At 40.7% G+C, this 25,030-nt stretch overlaps 1 protein-coding gene across 2 annotated transcripts; it reads left to right on the top strand.

Moving 5' to 3' along the window:
• Positions 1-666: 666 nt before the first annotated feature.
• Positions 667-23,934, top strand: LOC124117415 (solute carrier family 35 member F6-like). Of its 2 annotated transcripts, XM_046479306.2 has the most exons (10): positions 667-1,086; positions 6,038-6,110; positions 6,291-6,567; positions 16,703-17,011; positions 17,254-17,430; positions 17,733-17,843; positions 19,066-19,221; positions 19,909-20,205; positions 22,354-22,454; positions 23,095-23,934. In XM_046479306.2, the coding sequence occupies exons 1-9, from the start codon at positions 998-1,000 to the stop codon at positions 22,410-22,412; spliced, it is 1,548 nt and encodes a 515-aa protein (XP_046335262.1). In that variant the 5' UTR covers positions 667-997; the 3' UTR covers positions 22,413-22,454; positions 23,095-23,934. The 2 variants fall into 2 exon arrangements, with proteins under 2 accessions (XP_046335262.1, XP_046335261.1); XM_046479305.2 differs by having other exon boundaries at positions 22,354-23,934.
• Positions 23,935-25,030: the final 1,096 nt, after the last annotated feature.

The raw sequence follows: 25,030 nt of genomic DNA, 5'->3' as shown, positions 1-25,030 counted from the left end.
AAAGTATTAAATTCTCCAAAGTTGCTATGTTGAGTGTACTTGCCCTTTAAATGGTCAATAATGAATGTCGATCGATCGTTGTGAGCTGAGATGTTCAATATTGAAAGTGAAGGTTAAGTTTGTTACTATAAACACATGCATATATTTCGCGTCCTCAGTCCGATACAAGGAAACCAGCGTTAATAAACGGTTTCCTTGTATCGTACCTCGGGTATAAACTCTTCATTCGTGTCAGAGACCATATACCGATATGGTCTCTGTTCGAGTGTATAGCCTAGAAATGTGTATGTTTTTCACCAAATTAATAATAATGTACATATCAAGAAACAGTAAAAATACTTATGGTGTATAACAAATGATGACTAAGCTCAGGCATAGCTGCCAAATCCAAGTCCGATGGTTACAAGTGGAATAGCATCGCTTAGCAATAATTATTTACTACACAGCCGATCAGTATAATACTATGCCGGTTCATTCAAACATATTACATACACCACGGTTGGTCTACTGAATCTTGCTTCAGGCTTTTTTAACGATGGTACTTGGTGGTGTTAAATTCCGTACTGCAATGTATGCCGGCTGCTACGTCCCACTGCACAAGGAAGTTACCCGCTGCTGAGCCCCAGACCCAAACGAGGAAGGCAAATTCAGCGCACAATAAAAGGTGACCTATTACATTTCCCCGGGTTTACCCATACTGGATACTGTCACTACACTGCTGTGAGGGACAGCGGAGTCTACGCGTGAGTATTGAAACCATTAGGTGCTGTATCATTACTGACATTGGACATTTTGAAAATATTATGTTCAGACAAGTTTCAAAGGCACATTAGCTGCACATGGCGAATACTGACCCTCCTTGTAACGTACAATACAGCAAGCTACACACAGGTTGATGGCGGTTATATGAGACGGCAATCGTGCGACTGGGAATCTTTCTGAAGCAGGAAGTAAATTGGTGTGTCGTGTAACAGACGAGATCAGTCTCTAAAGCATCATGCCGGACTGGGGAACAGTGGCAACCAGCTCAGTGGTCCTAGGGGTTGGATGTGTCGTGTCAGGATTCCTCACCACAGCCTCGCAACAGTAAGTACAGTTTGTTTACTTTGTGTCCATAACAACTCTAGCATAACACTACAGTAAGTACAGCCTGATTACTGTATGCCTATCACAACTTTATTATAGCACTGCACTTTATATATATATAAGTACTTTTGTTGTTGAGAATATATATATATATATATATATATATATATATATATATATATATATATAATAAAATGATAAAGTCCACGTTAGTCCATCATCTTCTTTATATCAGTTTCATACATTGTACCTTCGCTGTCTCATGACAGCTCTTCAGTGTAACTGACATATACATATAATGACGTCATACTTATGATGACGTCATAAATTACAACTGTGACGTCACAATGTATTTACACACTCCAGCGACGACACCAAGTAATTTAACAATTGTAGGGAGACATTTGAATTAAATATACAGTATTTGTAAAGTAACAGTGCAACATTTACGATTGAAATGACAAATCTATTAATACATTCTAGAGTTCAACTTTGGTTTCATCAATTGGATAAACATTTGTTCTTTTTCCAGTCTCAGCTGCTTGTTACTTGTATACAATTTATAAAACGGAAAAATAGTAAATTTCCCGTTTCCGCAATCATCAATGTGTTTGCTGACACCTAAGCATCGAACATTAGGGTCTCTAATCTGCTGTTTGTGTACAGTGACTCTATCTTTTATCTTAAGCTTAAGTTATTGAAATACATATAATACGAATAAACAAAAATATAAACCTGATTCTAAAATCAATTTTCTAAATAATGATACTTGATACTCATTAAATTAGACGCTTTGGTCAAAGTAACCGAATAACTGTGTTTACGTGTCGTTCTTACTGAAATCACCGTTTTATTTGATTCGTCGTTCACTGCTGAACAAATCGGGAATTTTGAGAGTGAGAGGGAGATGATTACTCGTCCTAAATGGCAGTGGGGAGGAATGTTAAGGAATAATAATTATGGTAGGTAACGCGTTCTCGCAATGGCATTGTGCGAACTGCAAGAGAATATTGAAAAGCGATTCCTCACTCTTCTTGTAAGTTCTGATTTTAGCCAAGGTAGACTAGCACATAGTGCAGATCAACAGTGTTCAATATGGTTAATACATTCTTAAGGGTTACAAACGAGACATTGTGTGACATAACAGTTAAAGGAGATATGCTATGAGTTTTGAGGATTTCCAATAGATACTGCCTCAGTTATGTGCATTGTTTTAGCACCACTAAAATTTTTAAGAATGTCTTTTGTACATTACTTGATTCAAATGTAATTTCAATAAATCCAGATTGAAGGTTGGCCGGATGAGCCCGACTTCATGGGATGGCAAATTACCGCCTTCTAACGAATTCGAGAGCATAAATCTTGGCTGCATGGCACTGACATACAGATTCGCCAGAGTCCGGGTTTGTGTGATTCCATACATATCTTAGTCATGGAACAGATTAAGGTACTAGTCACACAACCTTTAATTACCTTTATTCTTACACGCTAAATACCAAAGTTAAGTTCCACGATGTTATGTACAGGGTAATATGCACATGTAGTACTATCATGTATGAATATACAGGGGGCGCCACATGCACATGCACCATGCAAGTATTAAGGAGACCATATGTGTGACATCTGCAGTTAAACCTCACTGAATGAGTGAGTATGATTGTACGCTTCTTTTAGCAATATTTCAGCTCTATCAGAAACGAACAGAGTGCCCATTTAGGGGATCGAACCCGCACCTACGGTGTGACGATTGAACAACATCATCATATCTATCGTCAAATGCATAATACGATACTGCGCCTTTAAAATATGTGTTGGTGTAGTCTCTGAATATCCGTTAACACACGGTTGCCATTCTGATTATATGCGAGCTACACTGGTTGATCTTAATTGTTAAAAGGTTTTACATAGGATCAGTGGCTTGGTTAATTGTTTGTCATCGTACCCCGACGGCGTGGATCGTTGCTCATGATATCAATCACTGGATTGATATGTACAGACCGCGTCATATAGCTCGAACATTGCTTCATGCGTCGTTAAACAAGAAAAACACAAACAAAACATTATCTACACAGACTTCTATCTTCAGATAAACACCCTCTGCTTGTCTCAATTGGTCTATTGTAATAACATTATATTGTCTCCGAAAATAGTAAAGATTTAAAAACAACTGCGCTTTTCCTGTAAAGACATATAGAGATATTTTTTGTGGTAATCTTTGATGGAGAACATCTTCATATTTTTAAAAAATAGATCGTATTTGTTCAATATCATATACAAGCCACAGCGTTGTACATTCACATGGGCTTGCGTGTACATCCAGTATTCCGACATTATTGAGGATTGTTTTACAATTCTCTCCACAGATAAATAATATCAATTTCTAGAAAATCTATACTGGCCAAAAAAATCTGTTTTTCAAACGTGACTGTTATTAAAGATGAAGGCTTGAACTCAATATAAATGTCATTGCTAACTGTGAATATTGACCATACACTAATTTATTGCACCCGAACACAACATTTGCTGATTTGTCGCCAAAATAGGGCATCTTGAAACCAAACTGGGAGAAATTGCATGGAGAAAAAGCTGTAAGCATGCTGCACGTGCAAATACGGCTATTTAACCTTTATACCGATGGGTCTAAAAAATATTGCAGTCCTGCTGAGAATCACTGTCCGATGTTCTGTATACGCGACTCTCATGATGCCAAGACTGAATGAAGACTGTAGAAACAGAGCCATTGGACGTCTGGAAGTTGGAGAAAGTCAGACATCAGTAGCCAGGCACTTTAACGTGAGGCAGAGTACCATTTCTCGTCTGTGGCAGCGATTCAGACTCCACAACTCTACAAGAGATCGACCGAGAAGTGGAAGACCCAGGGTCACAACTGCGGCGCAGGACCGCTTCATCCGGGTGTTGCATCTTCGCAACCGGACAGTCAGTGCAGCATACACAGCTAACAATGTTCCTGGTCTTCGTAGAGTCTCAGCCCAAACCATCAGAAATCGTCTAAGACAGCATGGGATACGGACAATGAGACCATACACAGCGCCCGTTCTGCGGCAACATCATCGTCGTGCACGTAGAAATGTTCGACCATGGACCCTAGTGCACTGGAGAAGGATATGGTTCAGTGATGAGTCGCGGTTCATGCTGTATCGCCATGATGGTAGGATGCGTGTCTACAGACGGACAAATGAACGCTACACTCGACACTGTTTTCATGAAGCCGACCGATACGGCGGTGGAAGTGTCATGATGTGGGCAGGCATATCCGTGAATGGTAGGACAGATCTGGTGCACGTGCAGGGAAATTTAACTGCTGTACGCTACCGTGATGAAATCCTTCAACGTCACCATATTCCCGCCATTGACGTCAGAAGAGAGACTTTCCAGCAAGACAACGCAAGACCGCATACTGCACTTGTTACCATGGATTATCTTGCCCACAACATTGTTACTGTGCTGCCATGGCCCTCCATATCGCCTGATCTAAACCCCATTGAACATTTGTGGGATCTGGTAGACAGACGTGTACGACGCCGACAGCGTCAACCACAGACGCTTCAACAGCTGAACCATGCATTGCAGGATGAGTGGAGAAGGATTCCACAACGCCAGACTCGACGACTCATACAGTCCATGCCCAGGCGGTGCAGAGCTGTGATCGATGCTCGTGGTGGTAACACCCGGTACTGACTTTGGCACAGTGCCATCACAGACACAGACGCCCCTTAGAACATTAAAAGGCTGTTTGTAGTGTAAGAAACACGTGCCTCATCCTGTGTAAAATTTGGTTGTTGTATCTTCATTATTTATTGTGTAATCCTATTTCATTAAACATGTAATGAAACACTGACTATTCTGTTATGCGTTTCTTTTTTTGGCCAGTGTATTATCAGAGAACTGCATAAAAGAGTTTAGGTTAGGAAGTTCGGTCTAGTAAGTATGTGTTTGTTTGTTTGTTGTTTAAAGCTGCACCCAACAAAATTCCAGCTACATGACGACGGGGTATAGTAAGTAGGTTTTTGAGACAGCAATATAATGCGTTTTGTTATTTATGTGTTTAAGGATTCTCTATCAAGTTCGCTATACATCATAGATCAAGCAAGGCGTTTGCATTAGTACAGACTAGCGCCCACGTACAGACTAGCGCGCACGTACACACGTGCATGCACGTTGCTACACAAGTGTATAACCTTGAAAATGACGTTAAATTCCATTACACCTCACCTCACCTCACCTGAGACCAACTATAAGTGTTCAGAGCTTAAAGTCGACTCTATTACGTCTGTGTTTCTTGAACATAACCGTATGTCGACGTGGGCACAAGGGCATGCTTTCCTCTGGCGGGCACACCAGCGGAGGTACAACATAGCACTCTGTACCACGACCAATGTCTAATTACAGGAGGCTGTGGTTTGATCCTAGTTGTAATGTATTGTCAGTGGCTTGTTGCCGCGTTGTCATGAGTTAATCTATTATCAGATGAGGATATAATTTGCGGAGAAACCTTTCCTGTAGTAACATGTCCGTTTTATTTCCTTGTACATGACAATAGAAATGATGTCTAAGGTTCATTCTTTATCGACAATGATTGAATGTTCAGAAGTTCAGTTTGGAGTGTATTCTATGGGCAGGAATTATTCCGGAAAGTCAGGATACAATAGTCTGTAATTTTTTAGAAGTGGGAGAAATGTACAATCAGCAGTGGTATAGGGTTCTGTCTTTGTCTTGCCCTGTACCGGTCCACGCCCTGAAAAAGCTCAAATGCAGGTCTTTTGTTTTTTATGTCATAAGACAGACGAGTACAAAATACATGTCGGGACTTGTGGTATCGAAATGCGTGTCTGGCCTTGCGACAACAAAGTTTGACTCAATAGCGCTTAATAGCAGAAGCGCTGTGTTCTGTCATGTGTCCTCAATCATCAATATTTATGTGATTTGACAGATGGGCTGCCCATGCCAACACTACAGGACGGCATGGTTCACGGATGCACACTTTCGACCATTCATTCTTTATGGTAAGATTCCCACTCTGTATCTTTCTCTCTCTCGATATATATATATATATATATATATATATATATATATATATATATATATATATATATTGTGAATAATGATAGAATGTATACTTCCGTGAAATACACAAACATGAACCTGCTTGACCTGTCGCCATACAACTAGTATTAATGTTACAGCAAACATTCCTATTCCTGGGCCAACTGTCGTGCCTAGGACTCCACTCGATCATACGTAAAGTACGCGGCCCACAGCCTCCTGGAGATGAGGAGCAGGAGGAGCCAGTTGGAAGAGTTGCGGCCCAGATGCGGGCAAGAGCAAGACATAACCAGGAAGGGAATAGAAAACAAAACCCACAAGCTGGGAATGAAAGGTCAATAGAGGAGGAGCTCAACCACGGAGCTGCAGTTAGAGTAAGGGCACGTGGGAGAGAAGACAAAGCTGCAAACGAAGTGGGTAAGTCACTATCTGTATCTCTTTATCTTCTACACTGCTGCACTCATTGATCCTGTCCACCTTTAACAATAGGCTTTTAGTAAGAAGATCATAGAAAGTGCTGGTTGTTTTTACATCAGATCTGTTTTGTTGGCGGACTTTTCAGGGAACAGGACCTTTTTCTCCATTCTTTTATCGTAAACTTTAACGCCAACTGTTAGTTAAGCTAATTAGTGAAATGGCATGAGACCCATGTATTCAGTACCTGCAGATATTAGCCGCATTAATGAGATGCATGAACAGCGTGGCAAACATTAAGATTACTGAAAAACATATCATGCAAATTGTCAACTACAAACTCATTGGTGTCCCAGGACTGGTAAGATTCTCTTGGTCGGTTTTCATAGTCTTTCATGCTGAAAATCTTACAATTGCTGTTCAAGGGATCAATTTACAAATATCCACGCCATACCTGCCCAGAAGGTGGTGGCTCATGCACCGATCTTGTGATGCCGACCTCCAAATTGTATGTCTTCAATTGATTTACTGGTTATAAATCGATTATATAGCTGTAACTATTAGAGTAAGACATCCCTTTATCTCCTGTGTTTGCATGATGGATATCTGCTGCAATGTAACACTGTCCTTATGAGTGGGGAAGGGATGGCTTCCCATCACTGCCCTTCAAAGAGACACTCAGATGCTGACAATCCCTCATCTAATGAACATTCTGCAAACTGACTCGACTCAACTCAATTCAATTCTTTATTGTATGAAAGGCCACGGGCCCATATACAACGGAGTTACATAACATATTTTATAAAATACAAAGTCAAGGTAACAATTCACTTCGTAACAAAAAAGCATTATGTATGTACAAAGCAAGTTGATGTTGTGTTATAAGATCCTTGCAAGAGAGTAATGAAGACAATCTTTTAGCATTAAAATGAGATAGAGACCACTGCGGTAAGTACTTGTCTCTTAGATTTTCGTATATAGGGCAAATAAACATGAAATGGTATTCATCTTCGACAACAATGTCACAAAATGGGCATAATCGTATCGATTTCTCAATAGATGAAAATCTCCCTGTGTTAATTTTTAGATCATTCAGGCCAAGTCTAAAACGAATAAGCGTGTTACGAGAATTCCTGTACCGTAAATTTGATAAATAGGATTCTGGTTCAAGCAATGACTTGAATTGGCGATAAGTATCATATCTTGAACTTTCATAAATATCTGAATGCCATTTCTGATGAAACATGTCAATGGCACGCATGCGAAAGTACTTAATGAAAGCATTTGCATTACCAATTGTCTGGGACAGCCAAATGAAACCAAAGCCATATGTAAAAAGCAATGTACGAATACAAGAAGCCCATGTGTTCTTTCCAAGATTGTCGAGGTGTACGAGCATGTTGTAGGCTTTCTTGGGTAAACGGTGTTCAGGCATTAATATTATTTTACACCAATACTTCAAACAACGAGTGTAAGATCCAATGTACAATGGGAATCTCCCGCATTCTCCATAAACCATATTACTTGGTGTTGACATACCAACATTCAAAAACTTTTTACAAGCGAGGAGATGAACCTTTTCAATTGTATAGAACTCTTTACAACCCCATATCTCAGACCCGTATAGTAAAATAGGTTGTATTTGAGAATCAAATAATTTAAAATACATTTTTGGTGAAATAACTCCGAGCTTAGACATAACAAAGTGGACTTGTAACAGAGCTTTCTTTGCTCTGTTTGTGAGATTAATTACTGACTTATTCAGATTCAGTGTATGGGTAAACAATATGCCAAGGTATTTGTATTCATGCACAACATTAATACATGTACCTTTAAAAAACCATTTCTCTCTTGTGGCCACTCGACCACCTCTACGAAATATAACAATATTTGTTTTATCAAGATTTACACTAAGTTTCCATTTATCTGCATATTCCGAAAGTATGTTAAGCTGCTTCTGTAGACCAATAATAGTACTAGACATCAAAATCACATCATCTGCAAAAAGTAGCATGAAAAGTTCTATTACATCAGGGGAGAGCTGGACGCCATGTCTACCAGACTGTATGATATCAACATATAACTCATTTATAAAAAATGAGAAAAGTATAGGACTTAAAACACATCCTTGACGTAAACCTATCGGACAATCAAAAAAGTCACTCTTAATATCACCACAGCGAACACATGATTTTACATTTGCATACATTGATTTTATAATGACAAGCATTTTGCCTCCTAAACCCTTATTTTTCAAACACCTCCACAAATAAGCTCTATTTACAGAATCAAATCCCTTTTTAAAATCAACAAAGGCCACATACAACTAACGTTTCCTGTACGATAAATATTTCTCAATGACTGCATACAAAGTAAATATGTGGTCAAAAGTCGAATAGTCCTTTCTAAATCCCGCTTGTGTTTCAGGGATCAAATCTCTCATATTTGACCACTGTGTTAATCTATTATTGATGATAGATGTAAATGCTTTACTAAGGATACTCGTGAGAGATATACCCCGATAATTGACCAGATAGATTTTGACCAGATAGAAGGAAAAATACCTGTATCAAAAATCCGATTGAAACATTTAACCAGAAAAGGCATAGTATCAGGTAGTGAGTACTTGAGCATTTCAGCTACAATCAATCCCAGCAGATTTACCTGTTTTAAGGTGAGATATAGCATTAAATATTTCCGTTTCCGTGATAGGCGATTCCAACAGAAGCATGTCAACATCACTAAGAATTTCACTGACGCCATCATCATCACGTTCAAAGCACTCATTGTCTACCAAATATATCGAATCATCTTTTGAGAATAACTTCTTGAAATAATATAACCATTCTGTTTGGGATATAGATCCTTTGGGGGTAGGATGTCTCTGAAGAGAACGTATAGTATTCCAAAATAATTTCGGACTGTGTAAAGTGCTGTTTAGTCGGACTGGCCGTGACAATTTAAGATCATATTTGAACTTTCTACAAAAGTTTTTATACACATTTCTCAGTTTACAGTAGCGTTGTCGGTTGTATTCACTGCGACAACACCTATACCTTCTGAGAGCCTTACTTGATTCAGATCTTGCTGCCCTACATGCTATATTCAACTTTGGTTTATCGTGTTTATGTTCACCATATTTGATCTGTTTCCTCATACAGGACGCCGAGTCTAGAACATACTGTACCAAATATGTAATCCCCTCCTCTACATTAGCTTCAATTTTATCCATCAAGGAATTTTCATGAATATGCAAGGACCATCTAAGTGCTGTGATAAAAATGCTTTTCTTCGATTCGTTCCATGAAAATGTACTGCTCATAGAGACATCATCCTCACAGTCTAAACTATGTATGGCACGATTGCTACAAGGAAACCTGCAGGATAACTCAAGAGGGAAATGGTCTGAATCTGATCGATCACCAACATTTAACATATCTACATACTGGAAAAAATCAGCAGATGCAATAAAATAATCAACAACACTAGAACCAGTATCTCCTACAAAAGTAAACTCGCCTGTACTATCACCATAAACTCTCCCATTTAGTATAAACATACGAAGTACAAAGCATAGATTCAATAAAATGCGTCCGAATCTATTGATAGTACCACCGTGCGATACACGTTGTTCAACAGGGGCATTGTCAACATCAATGTATACATCATCATGTCCAAAGTCATCACTTTCCTCAGAAATGGGATTATTTTCGTTGCCTGGGCGGGCATTAAAATCACCACATAGTAGCACATGTGAAGAAGTGAAATCAGACCAATGCTCCAATATAAAAGCTTCCACTTTATCAATAAGGCAACCTGAATCAGTTCTCCCTTTGTAAAATGTTGAACCTGCCGGAGGGACATATGTACACAACAACATTAAATCACATTTCAAATTAAACACAGATTTTGGAAATTTTAAACATATGAAATTTTCTATGTCGGTGCTAAGGTGAATGCACATGTTCACAACATCTTGCCTAACGCAGAGACACACACCACCAGAACATCTACCTGACAATGATGTTTTAACTGCTGGGGCAAAGTACATTTGGTAACCAGGTAACCAGTTTAAGTCTGCGAAATCTGATATAAATGTCTCCAAGAGACACACAATATCAAATGATTGGAGGTAGGCAATAAAGTCACAATCATCAAACATTTTACGAAGGCCACAAATGTTCCAGGACAACAATGATAAATGTTTATCGTTACCGGTGTTATTTCCATTCTGTGTCGAATACTGGCCCTGGCCGGATTGTTATCTCTTATGGTAGCCACCACGCTTTGAGGTACTCCTCAATTGTCGTTTGGAGCTCTCAGATTTGTGTGTGTCATGGTTATGTTCATCATTTCGTGGTTTAGTTAACAGCTTACCATTTTTAAAATATCCAATCTTTCACGGCTGTAAGTTGTTCGCGTTGGCGGATAGTTAAGTCACTTGAGACTCCATAACCGATATTCTTGAGTGTTGGTCGAGCTTTCAATACTTCAATCTTGTCATCAGACAGCCGTAATTTAGCAATTAGCGGTCTTGGTTTAGAGGTATCCTCACGTTGGGCGCCGAGTCGATGTGCACGGATGACGTCATCAATCAGTCCTCTATCTTTCACGGCTGTAAGTTGTTCGCGTTGGCGGATAGTTAAGTCACTTGAGACACCATAACCGATATTCTTGAGTGTTGGTCGAGCTTTCAATACTTCAATCTTGTCATCAGACAGCCGTAATTTAGCAATTAGCGGTCTTGGTTTAGAGGTATCCTCACGTTGGGCGCCGAGTCGATGTGCACGGATGACGTCATCACTAACCCATGTCTTGGTCTGAACATTGCTGTTCAAGATGTCTAGTACCTTGACCTTGCAATCAGTGTGCGTCTCCCCTGTTTCCTCTGTCACGTTATAGAGGATAACGTTGTCACGCCTGCTAAATGCCTCTAGCTTGTCGATCTCGCCGTCGAACTGTGCTAATTTCTCTTCCACGTTTTCCATCTTACCGGAGATCAAACCAACGTCCTCGTACATTATGCTCTGGTTGTGTTGTACAGTTTCCATGTCACTCTGGAGTTTGGTCATCTTTGATTCAATGTTATGAAATCTGGTGCTCAGATCTCGAACCTCATTTGATAGTGTGGTTATCTGACTTCCGAGATCACATTTCACGCACTGGATTTCCTTCAAAATGGTATCTTTGACTTTTGCTAAGGTAAGTGGTCCGGGATTCATTTCGATGTCGTTTGCACACAAGATTCTATGTGTTATTACCTCAGCGGGCAGTGGATTACCACCTAAAAGGCAAGCGACTGGAGCACGTGAAGATTGAGATGGCCAAGCTGGCCATTCAGTTTTGAATGATGTGACGTCACTGGTGAAAACAAGGTCACAAACATGCTCTTTTGGTAAATATGAATAAATATCAACATTTTCACATGCGTTCAAAACAGCATAGCTAAAACCAATATGCAAGATAAACACAGCTGCGCATACAACGATTCTGAAATGTATATCAGACCCAACGACAGTCGGTGAATACTCGCCATGTTTGTCAAGTGTTACTTGCCGGGTGCCTTTTGGTTGAGTGAAAAGTCCAATTCTTGCTCTATAGACGTCGATCGACACCATTTCTTGTCTTACTTCGGTCCCTGGTATTATGTCAAACGCTTATTTCAACTTCAATTCTGTCAATTTCGGCCATAACACGACATTAAAGTGATTTTTTGACAGAGCGCATCAACACACGTCTTGACATGACAAGGGGCGTAACTCTCCGTAACTCTTGCCCCGCTTTTTGTCATTGAAGCCTTCAAAAATAAAACCTATACAGCTAGATAATAAATTGTCCAAACGTGGGCGATCGTAATTGGCATAATCTCTATGGAAAAGTCCTTGAAGATTCATTTTAAACAAGACATATATAATCCAAGTTAGCTCAAATTGGGACTTTTAACTTGAATTTGCCACTGGAATCAAACAGATTCAAACCGCTTAGTGAATAGGTTATGACATCACATCGGCTATATTACAGCCATACTGTGAACAAGAAGGCATTTATATTTTCAAAAAACCTGCCAACAAAGGACAGTAAAATGACTAGTAACATATCACGGATTTGTGTCATAACTTGTCTGAAAACAATACTACAATCATAAATAAATACAATAACACAATAGACGTATCAGGCTATAGATCGCCAGCAACCAAAGTTCTGTCGCCTTGCTAGAGAGGGTGGGGACTTTAAATTATGATACCTCTGCAGCCTGCAGGGTTTGCGACATCCCTTTTTTGCTTGCGGTATCTTATGTGATACATTCATCAGAAATAAAATCGACAAAACAACGTTTATTTGTTTATTATAACACCCCGAATAATTTGATACGAGACATAGTGTAATTATAGGACTCAGCCCCCCAAGCTATACAAATGACGTAGCTGTTTTTGTCAAACCGAAGTAAAGTCTGTGTCAGGCCTTGACAGTAAACTGAAGACTAATAGAACATGGAGGTAAATAAAGGCCCATGCGCCAGGACCAACTGGCATGTGATACCCATTCATATTCATTGATAATGACACTCCAAGCAATACTTTATTCTGTTTATTACATTACCCAGTTTGACATACATGGCGGTCCATTTGGATTGTCTATCTTTTGGGTGTACAGATAACAAACGCACTGAACCAAAATTTTTATGCTTACTTGGCATTCAGGCACTTATAGCAGTGGTCTTAAATAACTTCCGGTTCGGGAAAACACCCGTTTACTTTGTAAGATGTTATGGACTGAAAATGTGGTCGTTCTAGCTGCTTTGTTAAGAAAGATATTAGTATGTACTTCCATATGGATCCTTTTACTTCAGGTTTTGGAAAAAAGTACTGCCAGTTTGAATGATGTCATTTCCTGTTTGAACTGTAAGGCTGTATTTAAACTAACAACAAAACAATAAAACATAAAATAAATAACTGCCGCATTCCACTTTGTATTTCGGGAAGCATGTTCACTCTAGGAGAACAATCAGGAAGAAATCAAAGCTACTGTGGAAGACATTCAAGACAATACTGATGACTCTAGCGTCGATACAGTCGTCACCACTCGCTCCTTTCCGTAACCCGCAAGAGCTATTCGGTTCGTCCCGGAATAACACGAGTTCGTCACGAATGGCGTCGATGTAGAGGCCGTTAATGAATGTTACACAATATTATAGTAACGCTTCCTTCTACCAGTATCGAGGGTGGAGATACACAATGCCGACTTTCAATGTTTCCACGCAGAACCTTTAAACAAACGATTTACAAAGTGAGTCAGAAGTAGAATCCCAAGAACCAAACATTTCTAACTTCCAATGTATTCCACGAATAACCTACAAGGTAAGAAAATAAATTTTACGATAAAAACAACATAACAGCAGTTAAGTCTAATATGTGAGTGCAAAAAGGATTTCAGAAATATACAGTTTGATGTATTACGCATGGAAACAAGTCTTGAGAGTTTGGAATCATTTCAACTGCTAGGTCCAGGGGAAGACAAAGTTGAGGTGCACTGAAAATCGTGAATCCAAAGTGGCTGCCCCACAATGTGACCAGCGACAAAACTGAGACACATGTCAAGTATGACAGTTGGCTGTGGAGCAATATAGCAACATATGTTTATAAAATAAAGGAATTTATAATTGTCCGCACTTGGTCACTGGACCCATAGGCATACAATGTTTGTGGTATGTGATACCCAACAGCTCATCAGCACGCACGCACGCACACACGCACGCACCCCCATAAACAAACATTTGGACAGAATCGGGCCACTGCTTATTGAGTTGTTATAGGTACAAAAGAGGAATAATACTATACTCATCAATACTGCCATTAATTTTATGGATGAGCTTTTATGGATATCCACACAAATAGGACACATAAGATTTATTGGAGAAGTACATTCAGATGAATTGTTACTGGTTCAATCATTTTGGGGATTGGAATTTTGCTTGCTTTGACAATTGTGACTTGCAAGTCTTTGTTTGTTGAGTGTACAGATATGTGCATATGTTGTACGAATCTTGGACTGCTGCCATCTCAATATTGCCTCGGTTGTTTTAGGCTAATCCACTATCAGCATAACCACACCTCATATGGCGCCATTTTGGACTGGTTGACTCACGTTATACACAACGATACATTGTGTGAGAATGCTTCCCATCCGTAGCTGGCTTGAAAGCTGGGCATGAAATGACGTTTGGCGCCCATGGCCCATGAACCTATTCAAAAGAGAATTCAAATTGATTTCAAATGGAATAAGTCATCTTGTATCACATGGAAAGAACAATGTGACGGTAACGAGCAACATTCCGTTATGAAGAGAGTTCGTGGTATATGTACAAATCATGTCACACGTGGGTGGAGGCAAGTTCGCCGCGAGTGTGTCCACCTTGGGGGTTTGTGCAGGCCTGGCACTTTTTCCCCCATTGAGGCCACTAAACGTTGAAGAAAGGTTTGGGAAATGATATTCTATATCACTGGATAGGCAAGAGTTCCTGCAAGGTTATTGGAGGATTTGGAAGGCGTCGCATCTTATTGCTGGGCGTAATCGTGCTGACATGTTGCTGTGTTGCAGAAAGGTTGAAACGTCCGTTAGCAAAATTTCATCCTGGAATATCTCAGCTTTCGAATTCCAATGAATGATAATCATTTGAGTCATTCTAGCCATTATTCCACCCTGGATCAACACCGCCACTTCTAAAGGGATCACCTTCCTGACCTAACGTTCACCGTTACACATATCGACATTGCCATAGGATTGGTGAAACAGGAAACTCTCGCATGGATGCCTAGACTGACATTTAGTCCCAGAAATAAAGTTATCTTAATTACAATTATATATCTACAATAAGAAATATAAAAATCCAAATTGAGCCCAGAACAATCCTTAATTTCAGGGACTTGGATCTGCAAAGCTCTAATTTGTTGGAATGTCTGTAGTCTTGTCCAAAGTTAACCTTTTATTTCTGTTTACATGCCACAGCTACTCAGAAGGCCTATTCCTGACCGCTCCCTGCCACCTCCCTCCCTCCTTGGTATCCCTCCTCCCCCTAGTGTGGCACCAAGACTTGCTTTTCTTGTGTTTTTTCGACCCGTGAAGATTCGGGGTAGAATAGGTCTGCGGCATCACATGCTTGTCGTAAAAGGCGATTATTCTTGCCGTAAGAGGCGACTAACGGGATCGGGTGGTCAGGCACGCTGACTTGGTTGATGCAAGTCATCGATCCCAATTGCGTGGATCGATGCTCATGATGTCAATCACTGTATTGTCTGGTCTAGACTATATTATTTACAGACCGCCGTGATATAGCTGTAATATTGCTTAGTGCGGCGTTAAACAACAAACAAACAAACAATTCTTGTGTTTTCATAGAGCTGAGGCAATCTAGACTTGTCAGATCATTTTAGACTTGAGTTGGACTTCTTTTTATTTTTTCTCTCTAGGATATGGGGGACAAACTAGCGGATGCGTAGACACCGCCTGACTGTCCTCGCAGATAGGCATATTGTTGCCAGGGATGACAAGGTCTATAGGATATGCTATCTGGAACCTGTATCGAAAGATGCGTGGTTCGAATCCATGTTCTTGGCAAGGGGTTGTAACGGGTGGGTTGCCATTACAGGGAAGTGGTCTGAAGTGGATGCTTGGTGGTTATCAACAGAAGTGCCATATGTTTTTTCTGTGGACGTTATATTGTGAGGTCGCTATAAATTCAAGTATTTCTATGGCTTCCATTTGCCATTTTCACTCTGGCGTTGGATGATGAAATCTCATAATAACGAGCACAAGTTGTGTTTTTCTGTGGACTGCTTAGGGTGACGATAACATACAAAATCACTGACATTTGGTTAGGTACGTTTCTTCGAGTTTTATATAATTATTTTCCTTGGTTCGAATGCAAAATATTATGTTCAGGTTTGTTTGGGAAATACACGTCACAACAACTTTGCCTTTGAATATATTATTGTTATGCTCAAAATGTTTGACAGATTTCATTTGAATAGAAATGTAATGTATAGACCTGTTTCACTACTTCATGGCATGCTAGTTTGATATCCACTTAGTTTTTTTTATAAGGAACCACATAATGTGTGTGAAAAACTTCTTTACATAGCGGATAATGGCCCTGGAAAAGAACATGCAGCTGACGGTGAAGCTATAGGGGGTCCCGTGGCTGACATACAGGTGGAAGAGACAGAGGAGGGTTTGAGGCAGAGGCGGCAGAGGGAACAGAGGGAACAGATGATCAGAGAAGCAGGTCCCCGCAGAGGACCCAGACTAGCCAGGAAAATGAAACCCAAGGACAAAAAAGAATACAACAAGATCATATTTCTGCCTTGTGCCCTCTGCGACTTTGCAAGAACAGGATTACTGTTTATTGGCCTGCGTCAGACGTTCCCAAGTAGTTTCATAATGCTGCAGGGTGAGTGAGTATGACCTTGAAGCATCATGTCACCACCCCGAACGACTCCGGTGTACCGCTCGATCGCCTGTCCCAATCTGTTTCGAATTGAACGAATTCCAAACGATATCAATATCATGGTTAAGGGTTTTTGATACAAAATGATTTCCAACAATGGCGGTCCGGTCAGAAAAAGAACGATCACCTCAACTGAATTAAATTTGAATCCAATTTATTTCACTTGACACTGTATCTCTTTGCAGGTGTTGGTTTGCTAGCAACATGCACCTTGACCGTGGCTTTTGTTGGCCGTGAAAAGACAGTACGTAAACTGCAGTGGGTGGGTGCCTCAATATGTGCCGTGGGTCTGGCTGTGATCGGCCTGAGGGATTATGTGTGGGGGAAGGACCACACATATGACCCGTACGGGATAGCTGCGGGTAAGTGAATTGTCTTCTATGTACTTAAACTGTAACTGCGATGCGGCGCTTATAAAATATTAAATAATGGCATGTTCATTTTCCTCAAAACCTGTATGTACCTTTAGAGATATTTTCTTAGTGACGGGGTCAAGGCGCCGGAATTCTCTTTCTCTGTGCGCGCCAGTATTCGATGATCGTGAGTTCGAATCCCAAATTCGCCTTGATTATGATGCTTGATTTGGCAGCACCATGCTCGTGCTCGTGGGTTTCACTGAACTGGTATACGTCTAAGACTGGCGTCACTGTCGCGGTTGTTTCAGGGGACCTGCTGATTGTCATGGCGCAACTGATGACGTCAATTCAAGTGATCCTTGAACAGCGCTTTGTGAAGAAACACGATATAGATCCACTTGTGGCTATTGGACTTGAAGGTATGCAGTGTTTGTACAATATGAAACATTCAAGTGGGAAGAAGTAAACAAGCACTATGTAGCAGAGCATAGCAGTACAGAGAGTAGCTGTACCCTGCACATGTGTACCTCCAGTAATGTCAAACATTGAAGACTGCCTGCGTGGTCTAGTGGTAGAGCGTCCGCCCGGAGAGTGGACAGTCCGGGGTTTGATCCCTGGTCGCGTCATACCAAAAGACGTTAAAATAGTATACTTGTTGTAACCCTGCTTGGCGCCCGGCATTATGGGGCTAAAACAAGGACTGGTTGTCTTTTTTTGACATGGAGATACAACAATGTCCTAAAATCGAAACCTTTCAATCTCTTTTCCAGACTGTATGATCCATAGTTTTTATTTTTACCTCTAAACCTCACCTTTACCCTCACAATAATCAATGTAAGTCAAACGAATGGCTCTGGCAATGACCCAAATTACAGATTCACCGATGCTACCATGGCACTATACCAACTGAAATGGTACAGGAAGGCCAAAGGTTGAAAATGGGCAAGATAGCACAATCCACAGAAACTATATAGCATATGTTAGTGGGCACATCACGTAATAGCAGTACACACAGAAATGACAAAACAATGGGGAAAAATAACTGTTGCTGTACGTTACGTTGTTTTAGTTCCATTTTTCTTCAACCTCTGGGGGTCACGGGTGGCCCAGTTGTCTTAAGGCACCGCAATTCGCTGTGCAGAGTTGCGTCCCTTGGGCACGCCAGAAACCTATGATTGTGGGTTCGAATCCCGGTTCGCCCCGATTATGTTTCTAGGTTTGTCAGCACCATCCCCGTGCTTGCTGGTTTCACCGAAGTGGTAAACGTCTGAGACCTGCACCACTTCGGGCTTTCCTCCCACATTAAGCTGACACGCCGCGATATAACTGTAATACTGTTAAAAGCGGCGTTAAACCCACATCACTCACTCACTTTTCCATCTCTTTTTGTAGTCAGAATGGTAAAAAAAGGCCTTGGTATTATGATGATTCTTGACATATTTCTGAGCTTTGCCATTAAGTGTAAAATAAGGCATTATTCACCAAATCTACCTGTTTTCCTTGAACAACTTTCAGTACGAAATGTTCCCATGTCCGTTGATTTATATACCAGTTGCCATGGAGTAAGTAGAACTCTCTGAACTTAAAGATCAGTTTATATGGACAACGCTTTAACTTCTGTAACATCTCCGTGATTTGTAGGGATGTTTGGGTTTATCCTCTTGATTATCCTGCTCATCCCATTCTACTTCGTGGACGTGGGAGCATTTAATACCTTGCCGAAACACCGCCTGGAGGATCCGTATGACGCCTTCTGTCAGATGCAGATGGATTACTCAATCATAGCAGCCTTTCTAGGTAATGTGTTTTTCATGCTTTTTTTTCTAGACGTTTGCCCAGCGTCTTTATTGTAACCAGGATTCCCTACTTGACCCATTCCTTTGTTGACACAACTCTCTCTGTTGGGTGTGTGAACTGTCCATGAAGCCAGAATACATTCATGGCTTATTACCCACCCACATGTACACCCCCATCGACCAAACCAAATTATGACCTTTTGCATATTATCTCAAACTGTAAGTTCTATATATGAATGTGAGGAGTGTTTGCAAATGAGTGCGTCTAAGAATAGAATGTTATGCAGCTGGTGGGGTACACATGACATGACATATGTTTTGTGTGGATTTCTCCACCACAAGGTATAAAAGGGTCAATACATTATCTGTTAAGGAACGTTTTAATAATGTTAATCCTTGTTTTAATATCGTCGTATTTTAAAAAAGATATTGAATTAGTTATTGATATTTTGTATGAAGTTTTAATTTGTCAGTTTTACGTGTCGGCTTACCGTGTAAACACTCGATAGCGACAAGAGAGGTTGGGCACCTGCTGTACGGGGAGCATGCAGGTAGTGGATGTTCATGTGCCTGGGCCAAAGGTTTGTTTGCTCTATATGCGGTGTTGTTCACTGGTTATATCTTTTAGTATACCTCATCTAATGTTAAACGTTACGTTACATATGTGTATACCTTATGTTCCCGGCAGGTAGCGTGCTTTTCTGGCCGCTGTACTACTACTGTGGGCTGTCTATCACCAAGCACGTGAATGCAGTAACCCGGATGGGGGTGGACATCAACATACAGATGCTGACTTGGGCAGTGTACATCATGGCACAGTGGCAAGCATTCCATGCCTCACAGATTCTTGGATTCGGTGTCTTTATTGTTGGGATCATCGTGTTCTTCCTCGATGCTGACCCCATTATAGCGAGATTCCAGGGTTGGCGAGAGAGAAGACGAGAAGGAAATGGAGAGAATGAACCATTGAACCCAACAAACCCTGGTATTTTTTAAAAACTGTCCAGTCTGTGCTTTGTTCTTTGTCGCCTTATTATTTTATGAACCATATCATATGTCAATTTGTATGATATTTACTGACAATTAATAAGCTACAATAAAAGCTACAATTCTTTACCAGCATGTAATATTTAAAACTAAATGTATATTTTAAGTGTTTCCTTGTCTAAAACAAAGTATTCCATGTATGCCCAGTCGCTATGTTCCTCCAGCAGATATGCCACCTGTTCTGTTATCAGTTATTCCATGTATGCCCAGTCACTATGTTCCTCCAGCAGACCTGCCACTGTTGTTCTGTTATCAGTTATTCCATGTATGCCCATTCACTATGTTCCTCCAGCAGACTTGCCACTGTTGTTCTGTTATCAGTTATTCCATGTATGCCCAGTCACTGTGCTCCTCCAGCAGACCTGCCACTGTTTGTTCTGTTATCAGTTATTGCATGTATGCCCAGTCACTGTGCTCCTCCAGCAGACCTGACACTGTTATCAGTTATTGCATGTATGCCAAGTCACTATGTTCCTCCAGCAGAACTGACACTGTTGTTTAGTTATTCCATGTATGCCCAGTCACTGTGCTCCTCCAGCAGACTTGCCACTGTTGTTCTCTTATCAGTTATTCCATGTATGCCAAGTCACTATGTTCCTCCAGCAGACCTGACACTGTTATCAGTTATTCCATGTATGCCCAGTCACTATGTTCCTCCTGCAGACCTACCACTGTTGTTCTGTTATCAGTTATTCCATGTATGCAAAGTCCCTATGTTCCTCCAGCAGACCTGCCACTGTTGTTCTCTTATCAGTTATTCCATGTATGCCCAGTCACTATGTTTCCCCAGCAGACCTGACACTTTTATCACTTATTCCATGTATGCCCAGTCACTATGTTCCTCCAGCAGACCTGACACTGTTGTTCTGTTATCAGTTATTCAATGTATGCCAAGTCACTATGTTCTCCAGCAGACCTGCCACTGTTGTTCTGTTATCAGTTATTCCATGTATGCCCAGTCACTATGTTCCTCCAGCAGACCTGCCACTGTTGTTCTGTTATCAGTTATTCCATGTATGCCCAGTCACTATGTTCTCCAGCAGACCTGCCACCTGTTCTGTTATCAGTTAGTCCATGTATGCCCAGTCACTGTGTTCCTCCTGCAGGCCTGACACTGTTGTTCTGTTATCAGTTAGTCCATGTATGCCCAGTCACTGTGATCCTCCAGCAGACCTGACACTGTTATCAGTAATTGCATGTATGCCAAGTCACTATGTTCCTCCAGCAGATCTGCCACCTGTTCTGTTGTCAGTTAGTCCATGAATGCCCAGTCACTATGTTCCTCCAGCAGACCTGCCACTGTTGTTCTGTTATCAGTTATTTCATGTATGCCCAGTCACTATGTTCTCCAGCAGACCTGCCACCTGTTCTGTTATCAGTTAGTCCATGTATGCCCAGTCACTGTGTTCCTCCTGCAGACCTGACACTGTTGTTCTGTTATCAGTTAGTCCATGTATGCCCAGTCACTGTGCTCCTCCAGCAGACCTGCCACTGTTTGTTCTGTTATCAGTTATTCCATGTATGCCCAGTCACTGTGCTCCTCCAGCAGACCTGACACTGTTATCAGTAATTGCATGTATGCCAAGTCACTATGTTCCTCCAGCAGATCTGCCACCTGTTCTGTTATCAGTTAGTCCATGTATGCCCAGTCACTGTGTTCCTCCTGCAGACCTGACACTGTTGTTCTGTTATCAGTTATTCCATGTATGCCCAGTCACTGTGTTCCTCCTGCAGACCTGACACTGTTGTTCTGTTATCAGTTAGTCCATGTATGCCCAGTCACTGTGTTCCTACTGCAGACCTGCCACTGTTGTTCTGTTATCAGTTAGTCCATGTATGCCCAGTCACTGTGTTCCTCCTGCAGACCTGACACTGTTGTTCTGTTATCAGTTAGTCCATGTATGCCCAGTCACTGTGTTCCTCCTGCAGACCTGACACTGTTGTTCTGTTATCAGTTAGTCCATGTATGCCCAGTCACTGTGTTCCTCCTGCAGACCTGACACTGTTGTTCTGTTATCAAGTTAGTCCATGTATGCCCAGTAAAAGTGTTCCTCCTGCAGACCTGACACTGTTGTTCTGTTATCAGTTATCCAAGACTACGGTATACAGGAACAAGTGCAACCCCGGAGAAACCGACCGAGATAGGCTGTGAGAACTTCAGCTGGATTGGATAGCAAAAATATTAAGGCAAGGATTAAAGTACAACATATCATTATATTTTTATATTTTTTTTTACAAAATACAATATACCGAGAGCGAAGGTCTTTGTGAACACGTGTAATAACTCACAGCTCGTCGACAACTGTACCGTGCAGTTTCTGAATATTTGGAAGTCAATACGTTTCACGGATACAAGAGTACAGAACTCATACAATTTCAATTTTTTTGTATTTTTATTTGTGAATGGAAAACAATATTCATCTCCGAAAAGAAACAGGTTTAGAAAACCGATGATGACAAACATGACAATTGCTTTAAATGTACTTTCCATGCGTCGTCATCAGTTATCAGCTTCTTCCGGCCTACCCAGTGAGGATCCGGGTTCGAAGTGGTCATGCTTGTGGTAAGAGACGACTAACGGGATCGGGTGTTCAGGTTCGCTGACTTGGTTGATGCATGTTTTCGTATCCACATTGCGCAGATGATGGATCAATGCTCATGATGTTATTCCCATGAGTTTCCATGTCCAGAACTAATTATTTACAGACCGCCGTCATATATTTGGAATATTGCTGAATGCGGCGTCAAACAACAAGCAAACAGTTGTCCGTTCTAGACGATATTGCAAAACTTTCTTATAACTTCTCCCAAACTGTTTTTTTTTCAGAAAGGTGACATGGACCATGGGAGGTGGTCAGCAAACAGTTTATCAAGGAAATTTAAATTGAAAATTTGTCTCTGGTAACAGTGCAAATAGGTTTGAATCTTCTCTGAACATGCAACTGAGATCATTTTAAACTTTATTGAGACGTAAGTCTCATCTTTAAGAATATTTTGTCAGAGTGATTCATTTCTCATCATTGGCTTATTCTATTAACTTCAGCTGTCATTCACTAATCAGTCCAATGAAATACATATGCATGTCATCTCCCAGATGGTACTCGTCAATTCAGAATGAGCTACATTTATCATTTTGTATAGTTATGTAAACCATTTACAATATATTTTCGACTTATGTTCAGGCCAACCATTTGATATTCTTGGGAGAACTTGGGGAAATTTGTTGGGTGGGGTGGAGGGTGGGGGAACAGCTATTGAAAATACAAAATAATACCTGGTTTTGCCGCTGAAGCTAAACAATCAGCAAAGTCCCTGTCCCCCCGAATATCTCACGGTTGGTCCCTACTCTACAGTATGCTTCTCATGCATACCCAATTTCAGATTGTTGCTGAATGGGTGTATTACATGTTATACAAGTGTAACGATCTACAAAAGAACCTTATGACTGGTTAGTTTGTCTTTATTCTAGCTTCTTATGCATCATGCATCAGGATTACCACAGCGAGGATGGGAATTAAAGAAACTATTAAAATTGCAAATCCATACCTGCAAATGGGCCTAGGCCTGCGTGTGTAAATCCATGTTGTGTATTAGATATGTACATATGCCATAGTGCTATGTAACATGATGATGTTGAATTATAATAAAAGTATTTGGTTCTATCTTCCTAAAGTGTTTACATCATAGGGTGATGCTCTACAGAGGCTGTGCCATGGGCGATCCAAGCGTCGACACTTAATATCCAAGTCAAGCAGCAATGTGGGCGAGGAGAACTGAGCTATAACGTCAAATACACGATTATTGCACTATATAGTGATATTTGTGTGTGTGTGCGTGCGTGAGCGTGCGTGCGTGCTTGCGTATGTGTGTGTGTGTATGTGCGTGCTCGGTGCGCGCGCGCGTGTTCTAGTCCGGACTAATTCCGGTCGTGTAGCACTAGCATACTGAGATACCATGGTAGTTTAACATGAATATCCCACTCAAACACAGTATACTGACTCCAAGTCCTTGTCTTATCCCCATGTTATCTTAAAATGAAGTACCATTTTTTGGTATGACGCAGTCGGAGATCGAACTATCGACTTCCAAATCTTCCGGCAGACACTCTATCCAGTAGACCATGTATGCGGTCCAAGTCAAACTGCGAGTGAATGAATGACTTTATTTCGTAAGGGGGCCACCGGCCCATTATACATTGTTCATTAATCGGTATCCATTGTAACGAGGGTGCGCCAGATGATAACAGAGTATATAAAACTAACAATAGTAAAACAATAGAGCAGATCATACTAAAAAGATCATTCTTGTCCACAGGGGTTTGTCCCAACCCATTACTTAATATGAAATTGTTTACAGTGCATAAATAAACAATGAAGCTTTGGAAAGTATCAGTACTTATTTACAAAAGAGTTTGTCACAGTAGATAAGTACATAAATTCTGTTTACAGTATATATATGAGCAATAAAGTTTGAAAAGTAGAGCAGAAAAGTAAATCCTACAAGAAGCATCAGTTCTTGTTTACAAAGCGTCTATTTCACCCGACCACTGGGGACTGAATTATTGAAAGCCATTATTAAATATGTAGTGAGTATCAACCCAAATACATGTGGTTTCCTCTTAATACTTGTTCATATTAATCATTGGTTAAGAACTTTTCCCTTTTCTTAAATGCAAGATAATAAATTTTCCTATGCTGTTTAACATTGTGGTGTTAGAAGATACAAGTAAACTATGAAGCTTTTGCTCTGTAGGACAGCGGTGA

Source organism: Haliotis rufescens, unplaced genomic scaffold (assembly GCF_023055435.1).
Source record: "Haliotis rufescens isolate VD_foot unplaced genomic scaffold, xgHalRufe1.0.p SCAF_13, whole genome shotgun sequence".
Lineage (NCBI taxonomy): Eukaryota > Metazoa > Mollusca > Gastropoda > Lepetellida > Haliotidae > Haliotis > Haliotis rufescens.
Note: the sequence above shows the minus strand (reverse complement) of the source record. Positions and strands in the feature narration are given on the sequence as shown.

Bases quoted from the DNA above. Each gene is read 5' to 3' on its own strand.
- LOC124117415 (XM_046479306.2), top strand. From the start codon at position 998: ATGCCGGACTGGGGAACAGTGGCAACCAGCTCAGTGGTCCTAGGGGTT. The intron at 6,111-6,290 runs GTAAGATTCCCA...TTAATGTTACAG, and splicing joins TCGACCATTCATTCTTTATG to CAAACATTCCTATTCCTGGG. The intron at 17,431-17,732 runs GTAAGTGAATTG...CGGTTGTTTCAG, and splicing joins CCCGTACGGGATAGCTGCGG to GGGACCTGCTGATTGTCATG.